General features: G+C 35.3%; 1 protein-coding gene across 8 annotated transcripts in view; it reads right to left on the bottom strand.

Annotated features, from left to right (window-relative positions):
* Positions 1 to 14,691, bottom strand: part of LOC135210220 (dentin sialophosphoprotein-like) — an 82,245-nt gene that overhangs the window by 6,951 nt on the left and 60,603 nt on the right. For 4 of the 8 annotated variants that reach the window (XM_064243058.1, XM_064243064.1, XM_064243056.1 and 1 more), the window contains 8 exons: positions 14,110 to 14,421; positions 8,333 to 8,457; positions 7,291 to 7,430; positions 4,559 to 5,147; positions 2,370 to 2,480; positions 1,837 to 1,917; positions 1,020 to 1,172; positions 384 to 479 (listed from right to left, as the gene is read on the bottom strand). In XM_064243058.1, the coding sequence (XP_064099128.1) occupies positions 384 to 479; positions 1,020 to 1,172; positions 1,837 to 1,917; positions 2,370 to 2,480; positions 4,559 to 5,147; positions 7,291 to 7,430; positions 8,333 to 8,457; positions 14,110 to 14,362 (1,548 nt within the window). In that variant the 5' untranslated portion in view covers positions 14,363 to 14,421. The remainder of the gene's footprint in view (positions 1 to 383; positions 480 to 1,019; positions 1,173 to 1,836; positions 1,918 to 2,369; positions 2,481 to 4,558; positions 5,148 to 7,290; positions 7,431 to 8,332; positions 8,458 to 14,109; positions 14,422 to 14,691) is intronic. The other 4 variants (XM_064243062.1, XM_064243061.1, XM_064243059.1 and 1 more) reach the window with 3 other exon arrangements.

Below are 14,691 nucleotides of genomic sequence, written 5' to 3'. Positions count from 1 at the left end.
TTACATGTTTTGCATGTTACCACTTAAATACAACAGACCACTGTCAGTTTACTAGTTCACTGAGGTTTGAATGACTTTGTTCACTAAAGTTTGAGTAGTTTGCAAAGTATTAAATGGCAATAGTTGTACTTTTCTCTAGGGACTGTAGACCCAAGAGACATAACAGAGTTATAATTACTGATCCGTGCTGCTGGCCACTTATGCTGCAGTAAGTATTCTTTAGCACAGAAAACTGAAATTCCTTTTGCCTTAGTACTTTGTTGTAAAATCTACAATATCAGAAATAATGCTCCATTGAACTCAGAAGGATATCTAAATCCTAAACATACCTCAGGTTAGAAAAATCCACAGAATCATTCTGATATTCCAAAGACTCGACAAACCTTGTAACTGTGGTTAGCTTCAATGCGGACTGGTTCGGAGAACATGAGACGAACGTCGGCAGTTTCTTGTTTTTCACCTGAAACTCGGCAGTAGGTCTGGGAGAACAAACAATAACAGACTTATTGTAATCGACACTTTACTGATCACTTCCCTCACAATAAATTGTCAATTTCAGTCAGTTAAATACTTTGTATGTTCCAATATTCATATCAAAACAACATAGTGAACTAAGATTTCAAAGTGATATGGGAACAATGGTCTTTTAATGAAGGATAAACAACTGTGTATCTACAGTGATTCCGGAATTTTACAATGACATCCATTTTACTTTGACAACCTGACAAATTCAGGAGTTGACTTGTATTTTAACTAAACTTCCTAACATCTTGATATTGTTGTACTTGTTAATGTAAGTGACATCTTGTTCCTAATAAAGACAAATGCTCTTAAATGCTTGTCGTTTCTTATAACACAACCCTTGAGAAAACCACTACTCATATAACTAATAAAAAAGTTGGACAAATAATACTGAGAAAGATAGTGCAGATAATACTGTTCTGAGATATTATGCCAGTGGAGAAGAGGCTAATAATAATAATAATAATAATAATAAGGTACAAGAAATCATAACAAACCTGTATGATATCAGTCCACTGCCTGGTCTCCCACGGTCCTTGGCAGTGGATGGTGATTCCCATGTCTGTGCAGCTGAAGAGGAACCCAAATCCTACTCCAATCAGCTTGACGTTTTTGCTGACTCTGAACCTCAGTTCGTGTGGAAGGTATATCTGGAAGACAGTGAGGAGTCAACTTTGTGAGATTCATTACTATGTCAGTGTCACTGTGGTATTCCAGCACCAGGCTTTTGATGGTCATACAGTAATAGCTATGGGGGTTTGTTCTGCATCATAGCAGGGGTTCATAAGTTTATAAGTTCCTGTGATCTTAGAAGGGCCACAACCAAAATTTTTTTTTTAAAGAAATAAATGAGCTCAGAATGGTATATGATTACTTTTGATCTATTTATCAATGCATTTTACATGGGCATTTTCAGTAACTGCAAAAAAAATTCTTTCTTAAAATGTATCAATTTCAAGAGCACAAAACTATGCATTGTAGATGTGTACAATTATGTGAGACTATGCCTGAATGGAATCAAGAGCCATCCCTCCTAAAAATCCACTGGTGGACCCTATGAAAACTTGAGTAAGTGAAGAATGAAAAGGAAAGGGATCAGCATAACAGAAGCTATACTTTGAACAGTTAGAGGCAATTGTCAACTTGATGCCTGCATGAAATATGTTAAGACAGTTTAGTGAATAAATTCCCAAAATCAACATAAGTCAGGAAATTTGTGTTATCGAGCTTTCATCAATTAAATTAAAATATAGTTTCCTTGGTTACATTACATGCTATATTCATATTACTTCTAAGATGATGACAAAGGCTTACCTGTTCCTGAGGGCATCGATACCCTTTGCGGAATCGACAGACCTTCTGGAAGGCCAAAACCGTTCCATTCTTGAGGGAGATCTGGAAGAAGATGAAGAAGACTCAATTAAACAGATCCGATGAATATTTGAAGCAAAAGCTTTCCAGAGCAGGAAATCTAATGCTATTTCTACATTTGTTTGATGAATGGACGATTGTACATGCATGGACAGCTACTGATAGGGGTCATGCATCTATCTCTAATACTAGGACTGAGTAAACTAATAGTATGAGCAAGTACAAGGTCAATTGATTAGGTTTTAAAGGTGCCTTTTACACTAGTTCTACAAACTGCAAATAAAATTGAGAGCCTGAAGTCACTGAAAAAGATACACGAGCTTAAAAGAACTGGGGGGTTGATACTCTATCAGTTAGAGAGGCCAGGCTCTCTTGGTATCCTGTGTGGTGCGGGGGTGAGGGGGGGAATAAATTGACCCCCACACAAAATCCTTTGCTTTGTCTTTCATGCTTAAAACGGGACCAACCGTACGTACTGTGGGTGAACTTTCGGGAACGGTAGACAGGTTGCCGGATTTTCGTTTGCTACCCTTCTTGGTCTTCCCCTCCGTCACGGAAGTGGCACAAAACCATATCCAGAATGGGAGCTATAGATGCGGAACGGGGCACGACAGAGGACAGAGATCGGAAGTGCGTTGTGGAACAGGGGCACAACAGAGGGATTGAATCAAGAACAGAGACCGGAAGTGAATGAACAAATTTGGGAGAGAGGGTTCGGGGTCAGGTACACAGCCGTAGAAAAGGAAGGAGAATTACGGGTCACGAGTTGGTAAAATTTGGGTCAAAGTTGTAAAATTCGGGAAAGTTGTTAAATTTTGGCAAGAGTGGTAAAATTTGGGAAAGAGTTCGTGAAATTCGATAAAGTTGTAAAATTTGGGTAAGAGTTGTAAAAATTATGGTAAACAGTTCCGAACATGACAAAAAAGCGGCAATAATTGTGGGATGTTGGATAGAGAAAAAATACGAAATGTGACAGACAAACAAATTCATATCCCAGTAGTTTGGGAGTTGGCAGGGCAAAGGAAACCCGGTAGAGATTATTTGAGAAATAAAGATCACTTGGAATCCATTCCGTCATAAAACAGAAATAAAATAGAAATGAATAAACAAAGAAGCCATAACTGAAAGAAATGTTACAGATGGTTATTGCATAATAATGAAGAACGGAAGATATTTCATGTTAAGAAGAAATTAGGAAAGAATGAACATTTTGTTTTAATCAAATGAAGATGAGCACATCCTCAAAAATGTGAAAAATGATTGAGAAAAATATTTTATTATGCAAAATGGTTAAAATGTATTTTCAATGATTTTTGGAATGAAAATACATCACAAAAAAATTCATTTTATAAAGATGAGAAAAAGTCATCACCCCAAGAAAAGTTGAATAAATTGCTCGTCAGAACAAATGCAAAAAGTCACGCATAATGTATGCATACATAATGAATAAATAAGTAAAAAGTAAATAGTTTGAAAATGAAGAAAAGAAAGTAGTACAGGGAAATACATGGCAAAATGTGGACAGAATAATATGAGCATATTATAATTGAAGAGGACAAAAGGAATATAAGAAATATAAGAAAATATAACAAAAGGAACATAAGGAAGGCCAGTGGATGGAATAATTATTGTAAAGTGAATAAAATGACAGGAAGTGCCAAGGAAGGATTTGGTAAGGTGGGGGAAAAAGAAGATAAAATGATTAAAAAGATATCCAGTACGTCATAGGAATTTGGATTAACACGACCTTAAAACTAAACAGCCCGAGACTTACAGTAAAAGGGAAAAGTGGACAAATCAAGATATCACTTGAAAAATTGACAAATCAGAAAAATAATGACGTTTTCTACGTGCTTTGAACAAAAAGGCCACGCAGACCGTCTTAAATATGATATGGTTTTTCTAGTCATTCAGTGACAAAGACATTCTAGGTTGCTGACCTAAATCTAGGCTTGTGGGTATCTTAAAAATATCTAAGGCAGATGGCACTGGCCATCGCAAACTAAGTTAAGGAATTATCTTAAAAAAATGTCTATAATTTAAGAAAAGTGGGAAGTTTTTGATGGATATTTAAGTGCTGGCAAGACCCGAGTCAACTGTTAAAAAAAATAAACTAGAGTTTACAACAACAAAAGATATTTTAAGTGCGTTATACTGATTTAAAAACTTAATAACAATGACAGTTGGTTAGGGTCTCACTACAAGTTTCTTTTCCCAGTTGAATAACTTGCATTTAACAGACACTGGATACTAAAAGGCTAGGGTTCATGTATGGACACTGTGGAAACATTCGACATATTTTATGATAAGTAGATCAAGTCTGAGAGATAGCTCAGATGAAGAGACATTTGATAAGTCCATGTTTATTAAGTTAAATATTCATTCTAGGGATATAATAATCGTCATCTGTATTGACTTGAATTTTTTAAGCATAGTATAAATTAACCATACAGGTCATCAAGTCACTGGCCCCTACCCTTAAGAGGTTTGTTAAGGATGACTCATATTTTAGAAGGTCAATGGAGTTACCAAATATCTTTCAGAAGTAAACTGAACAAACTAAGAAGCATTCCACAATAGTAGGAATATTTTTCGTGTCTAGCACTACTCACTGGACAGTGTGTAAGACATTGATTCATAAAAGCAGAATGAAAGAGCGACAGACCTGTTTGTTGTTGTTGAAGTCGAGGTTTCTTGGAATCTCCAACCCACGGGTCATGAAGAAGGCGATGACCTCGGCCTTCCCTAAACACTCCGAGGTCAAGACGGTCGTCACGAAGTCATTGTCCTCGATCTTCTCGAAGTCCACGATGTTAATGAGCTCCTCGACGACGTCTCCCAGCTGCGACATCTTCAAGTTCTTGACGTTGACGTACCGGAGACCCCAGTCCCTGATGGCTTCGAAGAGTCTCAGGTGATCGGAGAACTTGAGGTCCTTGTAGTGTAGGACCTTGCAGACGACGGGCTTCTCCAGTTTGAGGAACCCTTCGCAGGGGATGACCTCGTTGCAGTGCTTGGCCAGGACCTTCAGGCACTTTTCGTACATGTCACACAGCGACTGCTCTGACAGGACCAGGAGGTCGAAGAGGTTGGTCTTCATGTCGTCCGACGAAGGCTCGTACTCGTCCAGGAATTCCTCCAGGTAGTTCAGCGACTTGATGCCCAGGCCGGCCAGGCCCCACTTCTTGCTCGCCCTCAGCAGTTCGAAGGCTACGTTTATGTTGCTGCAGTCGATGGTGTCTGTGTAGATGTACCTGAAAGCGGAGGGTTGTTTGTTTATCAACTTCTGGCAAAATACTTCCCCTTCTTATTCATATCGCCTGAATTTCAGGAAAGTATTACATTTGTTGTTTCATATCTCCTGAATTATAAGAAAGTTTGGGATCTGTTGTTTCATTAACTGGGACACTAAAGTTACCACTGCATTTGGTATGTTATGAACGGAGACACTGAAAGTACTTCACTTTCTTATCCATACATCCTGAACTATGAAATATTACTACACTTACTGTTTTATTAACAGAGACACTGAAAGTAAAATGAATTTCTCAAAACTGCAAAATGAAGATATAAGTCAAAAACTCCCCTAAAATGGCTTAACAGTTATAGATAAAACTGCTGCAAAAAGAGAAATTGAGAAATGCTCTTTGCTAGAGTAGGTAAGATGACTGAAAACGAGTACTTGGAGAATCCATTAGGAGCTTTCCAACTGACCAGAAAAGCTCACGTTAGTCACCAAGTGGCCGTAACTATTACTCACTGAATGAACAAAATACCACATACATTAAAGCGGATAACACAGAAATTTATTAAGAGAAACGGCAGGGTACCCTCTATGAAAGATACATTGTGAATTTGACCAGAAACAGAATATATTGCAACTGTTTTCTCTAAGTTTCATCTTAAGATTCCTGTTCATCATCACATTATGTTTTCTGGATCTCCTCCTTATCTTGCTGTCCAACCATTCCATATCCCTCCTTTCACCGTCTCCAGCGCTGCATAGCCGAAAGTGCCTCAATGCTTGTCTTTATGACCTCAATTTCACGATTCACCCATTCCTTCATAAATAAGACACCGACCTCTTAACGTTGTCCCTGACATGTTCAGTAATACATTATGGTCATTCTTTTTCCGAGAATATTGAGCAACTGGACGTCAAAAGTTCATGCGAAGAGGCCATTCATCTCTCCCCTAAAACAATTTTCCTTTTATCTTAATTATTTACTGACATTTCTATCCATTTATTTATTTGATATCTTAGTAAATTCTTTCTCTTCTAAGAACTGATCTCTTCTTTCTGTTATGTCCTATCAACTTCTGTTACTTCTTTCAAGTGAATACCATATTCGTTGGATGCTTGAATTTCAAGTCAATGGCCCCTTGTGGTGGGCTTGTTCCGTATGAATAGGGTTCACCTTCTAAATAATAATAATAATAATAATAATAATAATAATAATAATAATAATAATAATAATTATAATAATAATAATAATAATAATAATATTAAACGTGATGGCTACCTCAGCAGCGTTGCACTTGTAGAGATTCTTCTCTATTTTTCGAATTGCGGCTTTTCCCGAACTACTAGCCTGTTTAAGTAGGTACGGAAAAAGCCGCTATTCGAAAAATAAAGAATCTCTACAAGTGCAACGCTGCTGAGGTTGCCATCACGTTTAATAAAGTAAGCTTGAGAGAGGGTCTGCTTCCTAAATCATAATAATAAATAAGTAGCAAATAAATAATTGTGTTAAACTAAAATTCCATCGCCATCCATCACACCACACGAGCATACGACCGAGAGAAGCGAAATTGGGAAATAAAGTCTAAGCCGCTCACCATTTTGCAACGAAAAAGTTTGGAGACGTTTTAGACGCGAGAATTTAGGGCGTCGTAATTTTAGCGACAACATACGACCGCTTAGCGCCCCCCATTCAATATCGTACGTCACGTGAATCTGGCAGGATTTGACGCGAAAGTTGAAGGGGTGGTAAGGGGAGGACTTCAAACCCAATTAGTTTCAGTTCATAATCCCGATAGTTATTTACCATTTTGTTCCTTAGTTACAGAGAAGCTTCGGAAGTTCGGTTTGTTTGTTTGTTTGTATGGTGTTTTGACGTTGCATGGAACCAGTGGTTTATTCAGCAACGGGACCAACGGCTTTACGTGACTTCCGAACCACGTCGAGAGTGAACTTCTGTCACCATAGAAATACGCATCTCTAACACCTCAGTGGAATGGCCGAGAATCGAACTCGCGGCCACCGAGGTGGAACGCCAAAACCATACCGACCACACCACTGGTGACAAAAATAAAAAATTATCTGAAAACAGATTCTGAACAAACTCTGCCTGAAGTCCTGTCTGAAGAAGGCACGATAATCAGGAGGAACCTTACTTCAGAATATGTTCGAAGTCAGTCGGTTTCATATCGGTCACTCTGACGGTGGTGACGTCATTCGGGTTGGGGTGGGGGTTCACTGTGTAGACCAGCCTGTAGAGGGGCTGACTAGCTGTAGCCAGGATTAACCGATGTGCCTGAAAGCAGAAATAAGATGAGGGTAGGTGATTTTTTTTTTGTATTTAGAACAAAAAAATCAGTGATTTTATTTTTATTTTTTCATTTATTTGTATTTTTTAAAGATTTTTTTTAATCCTTTTTTTCTTCAAAATGTATTTTATGACAGTTACTATTGATTTATCTTTTAGGTTTCCAGTTCTGTGCTAATGTATGTACTTGCAATTTTTTTCATATAAAAATAAACCGATGCAGCGCAGTTATGCTTAAGTTTTCATTAACCTCTAACCCATAATTTTCCATTGGTTTGCTTTCAAATTAAAAAACAAATTAAAAAAATCATGATTTTTTAAAATGAAAAAATCAATGATTTAATCACTTGATTAAATCAGTTTGATTTAATCATTGCCAACACTGCTTAGAATACTCTTAGTATACATTACATCTCCGGCAACATAGAGTACAAGTTATGTATCTATACTTCTTGTAACTACAAACTTTATTTACATGAACTTAAATATAAAATTCAGGCTAAAGGCCAGGCGCTGGTACCAATGGAGAGTTCATTCAGTGCTGAAAGGTTTGAAAGATGAGACCTTTTGCAGCTGCACTATGTAACAATGGTTAGGAGATGGTTGAGGATAAGATGGCATAAAGGGAATGTGAACGGAGGTACTGTAAAAGGAATGAGAGGGATTGCAGCTACAGCGACGGCACTAACCCTCTCCAGAAAACTTAAAATGGTAGGACACGTATTATCATCAGTAGGCAGCACATGTTCTGTATCTGAAACTCTCGTAACCTGAGAATATCTAAAAAAAAAAAAAAAAAAAAAAAAAAAAAAAAAAAAAAAACAAAAAAAAAAAAAAAAAAAAAAAAAAAAAAAAAAACAATCCCAAACTAAAAGAATTTGCTCTCTCACCTTGAAAACGGTGACATTGTTGCCCTGACCAACGCGGATGTTGACGTCGGCGAACTGACCCGTATCAAGAAGGTACTGGAGTCTTTCCACAACTGACATCTCTCCGGTGGTTGCCAACTGTTGCTCTGTGATTGGATGCAAGTCAAGTGAGGTTTGGTGGATTTATTGATTGATAGATTTCTGGTGATTTTCGGTGGAATAGCTGATAGCTCAGGAGGGTGAGGGGAAACTTAGATAACAATTTGTTAAATAATGAAAGATGCTGAGTATTTAAGAACATTTAACAATGCATTCGTTCTCAAGAAGGAGGCAATAATACATACATGACTTGTGACATCACAAAAAGAGAGGATGTTTTGTATGTATGTATATATACGTATATACTATGCATGTATATATATATATATAGTAAACATGTATATATAATTATATATATACATAGTATATAAATGCAAAACATCCTATAGATATGTATGTATATACGTATATATATATGCTATATATATTATATATATATATATATATATATATATATATATATATATATAATTGCATATACACTCTTCTACAGTATACTGTATGAGTTCATACGCACGCACAAATATATACATTCAAACCACGTACATGTAAAACAATGATATAATCACACCGTCACTTACATCACATCCTTCTCTCTCTCTCATCTCTCTCTCTCTCTCTCTTTCTCTCTCTCTCTCCTCGCATAAAAACTCCACTAACATTCTAGGTCGCCCTACCCTACCTTAGAGATTTTGTCTAGAGACATGTGTCAAAAGGAGCCATATGTCCTTAATCAAGAGGTTCACTGTATATCATTTCCTATTTTAAGACTTGGTAGGGAGTTGATATGTTTCTCGCACAGTCATATTTATACAAATAGATATATGATATATATATATATATATATATATATATATATATATATATATCTATATATATATTATTCTATATATATATATAGATATATTATATGATATATATATATATATTATATATATGATATATATATATATATATATATATTATATAGAATATTAACTAGGTTAGATACATTATATATATATATATATATATAATAGATATATATAGATATATATATATATATATATATATATATATATAATTATATATATATATAATCGTATCAGGACAATTACCTCCCTGAACAACTCATTTTATAAATGGTTAAGCATAATTTAAATGAAACTGATAAAATACAGTTTAAAGTATTTTTAATGTATACAAATACATTTGCATACAAAATTCTTACAAGAAAGTTGAAAAAGTCATAAAAACCTTAAAACAACAATTTGAAAAAGTCATAAAAAACATTAAAGCGAAAAGTAAAAAGGAATAGTTTAAAAATGCAGATTATTCGCAATACTTCGTAAATATGGTACCACATCTGTATTTTCATAAGTTTTAGTGACTGAAATAATGCGGTTTGCAGCATCTAAATATTGCCTTCGAGATGGCTGTCCAGGAAAACCTGCAAAAGATTGAACCATGCGTATTTGTTGTAATGAATGTTCTCTTTTAGTGCATGTTAAAAACTTCCAAATATTTGGAGCACCCTTCTACTGCATTATTTGTTCTAGGAAGTTCATCGGCCGTTCTCTTGTACATACTCCACAACTCTATTTCAAACAATGGTTCGCGCCTTCTTCCTCTTCGACATGGACGTCCTAAGTACGTGTCTTCAAAGTAGTCTTGCAATGGATATGTTTCATGGGGGAGGAATTCACAGAGTTTCGAATGATTTTTCGACAGCACAGGCCGGTACCAAAGCTAAAGCTGCTATCATTTTCATTGCGATGGAAAACTCTTTATCCTCTAGGTATCGCTGCTGAAATCCATAAGATTGAACTTTTCTATATACGCTTTGGCAAAGGTGAAAAAAGCACCCCTTTATTTTGGATTATGGGAATGCCAGTTGTAAGCTATTAATCATAACCTTTTCAAACTCGACCATGATAGTCTTTGGGGCTAAATCATGTTTCAGTAGTTTTAACTGCTCCAGTAAGTTTGAGTAAGTTGTTTGGCTTTTATCTGGTAAAAGAGTACATATTAAAGGAACTGAACGATTATTTATCAAAGCATGCATCGTGTTTAATTGTAAAATTATCCGAGGCACTGTTTTGAACGTTCCATCTAGCGACCAATGTGACGCTTGACATAGGTAATCCAAGTTTTTCTGTGTTCCGAAGATCAAAATTCGTTTCTCAACGTGCCCAGAGTCGAAAGGCAGAAAATCTTGACCATGACCATCTTGTGTTTTGGTATGCTCATCTGTGAGAGAGATAAACGTTGTCGATGTTGTCTAATATTACGTCTTAAATTATGAATTGGTGGTAGGTTTGTTCCCGTTTCTTCATCAATTGTTCCACAAACCTCAGAAAGTATTTGCTGCGCTGTTTCTTCTGCATTGATGGCTCGCATATTGACTCTTTGGATAGTTTTCGCAGCTTCAATTTTCGCTTTAGATGGCGCATGGGTGTGATTATGAAGAGTACCAATAACTTCCCTTCGTTGAATATAAACTTTTACCTTAGATTTACAACTGGCTTTGTTCTTTCTTCACACTCAAAAGACACAACACCATTTGCCAAGTCTTTCTGCTTAACATATATATATATATCCATCAAGCACTAGTCTGTCTTTTCCTCAAGAACTTCTGATAAATTCCATGTTGCTTAGGGGATCTTGGTTGTTTCACTAAATGTCAAGAAAAGAAATACATGCCAAGAACATAAATCAAGAAATTCTTCTTGAAACCATTTAAGAAAATTTTAGTTTATAAACAATTTCAGAAACTATTTAATTGTAATTGAGTAATTTAGGGAGCAAAGACAGTTTAAGGAAAAATGTTTTTGTATACAATGAGAGTAACGTCACTTTAAGTAATTCTAGTCTGTTAACCATTGTTAACCAATAAGGGGAGGGGGTAGTTTGTCCTAGGGTAGTTGTCCTAGGGGGTAATTGTCCACGGGGGTTAATTGCCTCCTTATATATATATATACCCTATATATATATATATATATATATATATATATATTATTATATATATATATATACTATATATATATATATATATATATATAATATATATATTTATGTTTATATATCATATATTCATGTATATATATATATATATATAGTATTATATATATGTATATATAATATACATATATATATATATATATATATATATATATATATATATATATATATATGTATATATTTGTAAGCATTCATAAATATAAATATATATTTCTGTACATGTTCTTATCACTTATTTACATGTCTGTACACATACACACACACTCAAGCACACACATACAAATGCAAGAGCCGAGAGAGAGAGAGAGAGAGAGAGAGAGAGAGAGAGAGAGAGAGAGAGAGAGAGAGAGAGAGCCAAAAAAAAAACAAAAAAAAATGATATTGAATGCATATTAAATCACTATAATCATCGCACACAATATGTATAATTACATATATTCATAAAACAGTATATTCTGTAATAAAATGTCAAGATAATAAAACTAAGCTATTCAACCTACGCAAACATATATAACTTGGCATTCTGGTCTACAGCAAGAGAAAACTCCGAGACTAAACACTATTCTAAAATAACGGAGAGGCTGCGAATGCTGTAAGTAACTAAAACTAACAAAACCTAGAGAAAGAAAAAACTATACAAAACCAGAACTAAAACGCGAAAACCAAAAATCAAAAACTGATTGAGGGCGAGCTGTCATCTTCGTCTGTTCGATGTAGGAGAACTGGGTTTCATTTAGACCTGAGGAAGACTCTAAAGGATTATATTTTCCAATCAGAATATTCAGAGGCTCGTGGTTTTAACTCACGTGTTCATCTTGGAATCATGTAATATATATTTTTTTTTATATATTTTTTTAAATTATTCATTATTCACTGTATGCAGTATGAGTTTTCAATGAGATTTCGGCTTGGAAATGTCTCCAGTTTAAAAGGAAAGTTTTGAGATATAATTCATGATATCTGGTCTCCCTATGATGGTGAAATGATTTAATTCATAATAGAAACAGTATTTGATTTGCTCTTCGAAAAAAACTAAAGAATAATCTGTTTTTTCTTATAATATTCAGTAGCACCGGGTTTTTAACTTAGATGCATCCATACTGGAATCATGTAAGCTTTTTGTATTGATTCTTAACTATTGAAATTGGATTTGGAATATAAAATTTAGGCCAAAGGCCAAGCGCTGAGACCTATAAGGTCATTCTACGCTGAAAATAATGTTGCAAATGTTTCTCTAAATGGAAATTTCTTGAAATTAGAATTCAAAATTTAGGCCAAAGGCCCAGCGTTGAAACCTATGAGGTCATTCTGCGCTGAAAACGATGTTGAAACAATTTTTTCAAAACATAAATTTCCGTCTTTTGAAGTTGACGAAACTTCAGTCAACTATCAGGAAGTTTTCTCACCTTGAAGTGTTGTTGAGTGATTCGGATTCGCAAATATTCGCAAACAATAACAACAATGGAACAGTATTTTTTTTTTTTGTCCACGATCATTAAAAAATCACATATGTGATCAGACCTCGGCCTCAAATGATAAAATCAATGAGCAACTTACAGGGAAACTTCTGGAGGTCAAGATGGGCGTGACAATGTTGCTGAGACGGGAAGAAAACCCTTGAAAATCATGAAAAACAAAATAAAAAATAAAATGAAAATAAACGAAACTAAGGCGAAGAGATTAAGAAATAACGAAACGTAATAGTAATGCAAAGTGTAGTTGAAAATAAAAGTTTTGTGAAAAGTAATTGAAAATAAAGTCAAATTTTAGCTGCAATAATGAGTTTAACCAAAGTATAATCAAATGACGGAGTCAATCAGATCACAGAAATAAAATTGCAAATAAACAATAATTAAGAAATATCAAGAAATGTTAGGAAATATTAAGAAATATTCTCGATCTTATTTGCTTTCCAGGAAACCATTTTAAGATGGATTCTACTAATGAATATGTCACATAGAGACATGCGGATTAATCATATCCATGTCATTAGGCGTCAGTTGTGTGGAGTTCTTCAACAACAGTAACTAAAGATTCCGTCAGTTTTGTACTGAAAAGTTCATTATGTGTTTTGTCATGCTCCACTTATTTTTTTCTTTCTGTTTTTGTGTTAAATAGTTTGAAGATTGTCCTTTTTTTTCTTGTCTATTGCCTACGCTTCTGTGTTACTTAGTTCCTGGTCTTTCTGAAAGTTTTTTTGATCCTTTGCCCAATGTTTTGTCTGACTGTTCCTTGTCATGTTTTTGTTTGCCCGTTTCTTTGTCCTGTTTTTGTTTGCGTGTTTCCTTGTCTTAGTTTTGTTTTTTATTTACCCGTTTCCTTGTTCTGTTATTGTTTGCCTGTTTTCTTGTCCTGTTTTTTTTTTTGCGTGTTTCCGTGTCTTGTGTTTCGTTTGCGTGTTTCCTTGTCTGTTTTTCTTTTATTTGCCCGTTTTCTTGTCCGGTTTTTGTTGGACTGTTTCCTTGTCCTGTTTTCGTCTGCCTGTTTCCTAGTCATGTTTTTGTCTTCCCGTTTCATTGTCCTGTGTTTGCTTGCCTGTTTCCTTGTCCTGTCCCTGAAGTGCCTTTGAATATATAACAGTGTCTGCTCAAATATTTTCATTGCAATTATTTTTTTTTTGTTTCCATATTACTGTCAGGTGATAAGTGTTATTTTTTATTTATTTATTTAGTTATTTCTTTTTTTTGAGAGCTGCGTACCCAACCAGTCCTCGACTTCCGGTTCCTCGTATGGGGAGATGGGTATTGGCATGTCACTCTCTACTGGGTACGTGGAGGAGGAGGAGGAGGAGGAAGAAGAGGCTTCCTCATCATCCAGGTCTGAGTCTGGAGGTGTGGAGGGCAAAGTCTCGCTACTCGGGTACTCGGGGGAGAGGTAGGGCGGGGGTGGGGGGCGCCCCCATGGTGACACAGCTATACCCCGCATGGCATTTCGAGGCGTCCACGTGGCCATCTTTGCGCAGGCGCCCTGATGCTGCTGATGCTGAAGCTGCTGATGCTGTTTTGCTCAGCCTGTTTTGGGAGAGAGAGAGAGATAAGTTGAAGTCTTATTGCATAAATATAGTAAGCAATTTTGTGTTGGTAAATGAAATAATCTTGAAATGTAAACAAATCTGTATTGGTCAAGAAAAAATAATCTTGATATATAAACAAATTTGCATTGGTCATGAAAAAATGATCTAAAAATATAAACAATTTTGTCTTGTAAAGACACAATAATCTTGAAATATAGACAATTTTGTATTGGAAAAGAGAAAATTATCTTGAAATTATAAACAAATT

This window comes from Macrobrachium nipponense, chromosome 39 (genome assembly GCF_015104395.2).
Source record: "Macrobrachium nipponense isolate FS-2020 chromosome 39, ASM1510439v2, whole genome shotgun sequence".
NCBI lineage: Eukaryota > Metazoa > Arthropoda > Malacostraca > Decapoda > Palaemonidae > Macrobrachium > Macrobrachium nipponense.
Note: the sequence above shows the minus strand (reverse complement) of the source record. Positions and strands in the feature narration are given on the sequence as shown.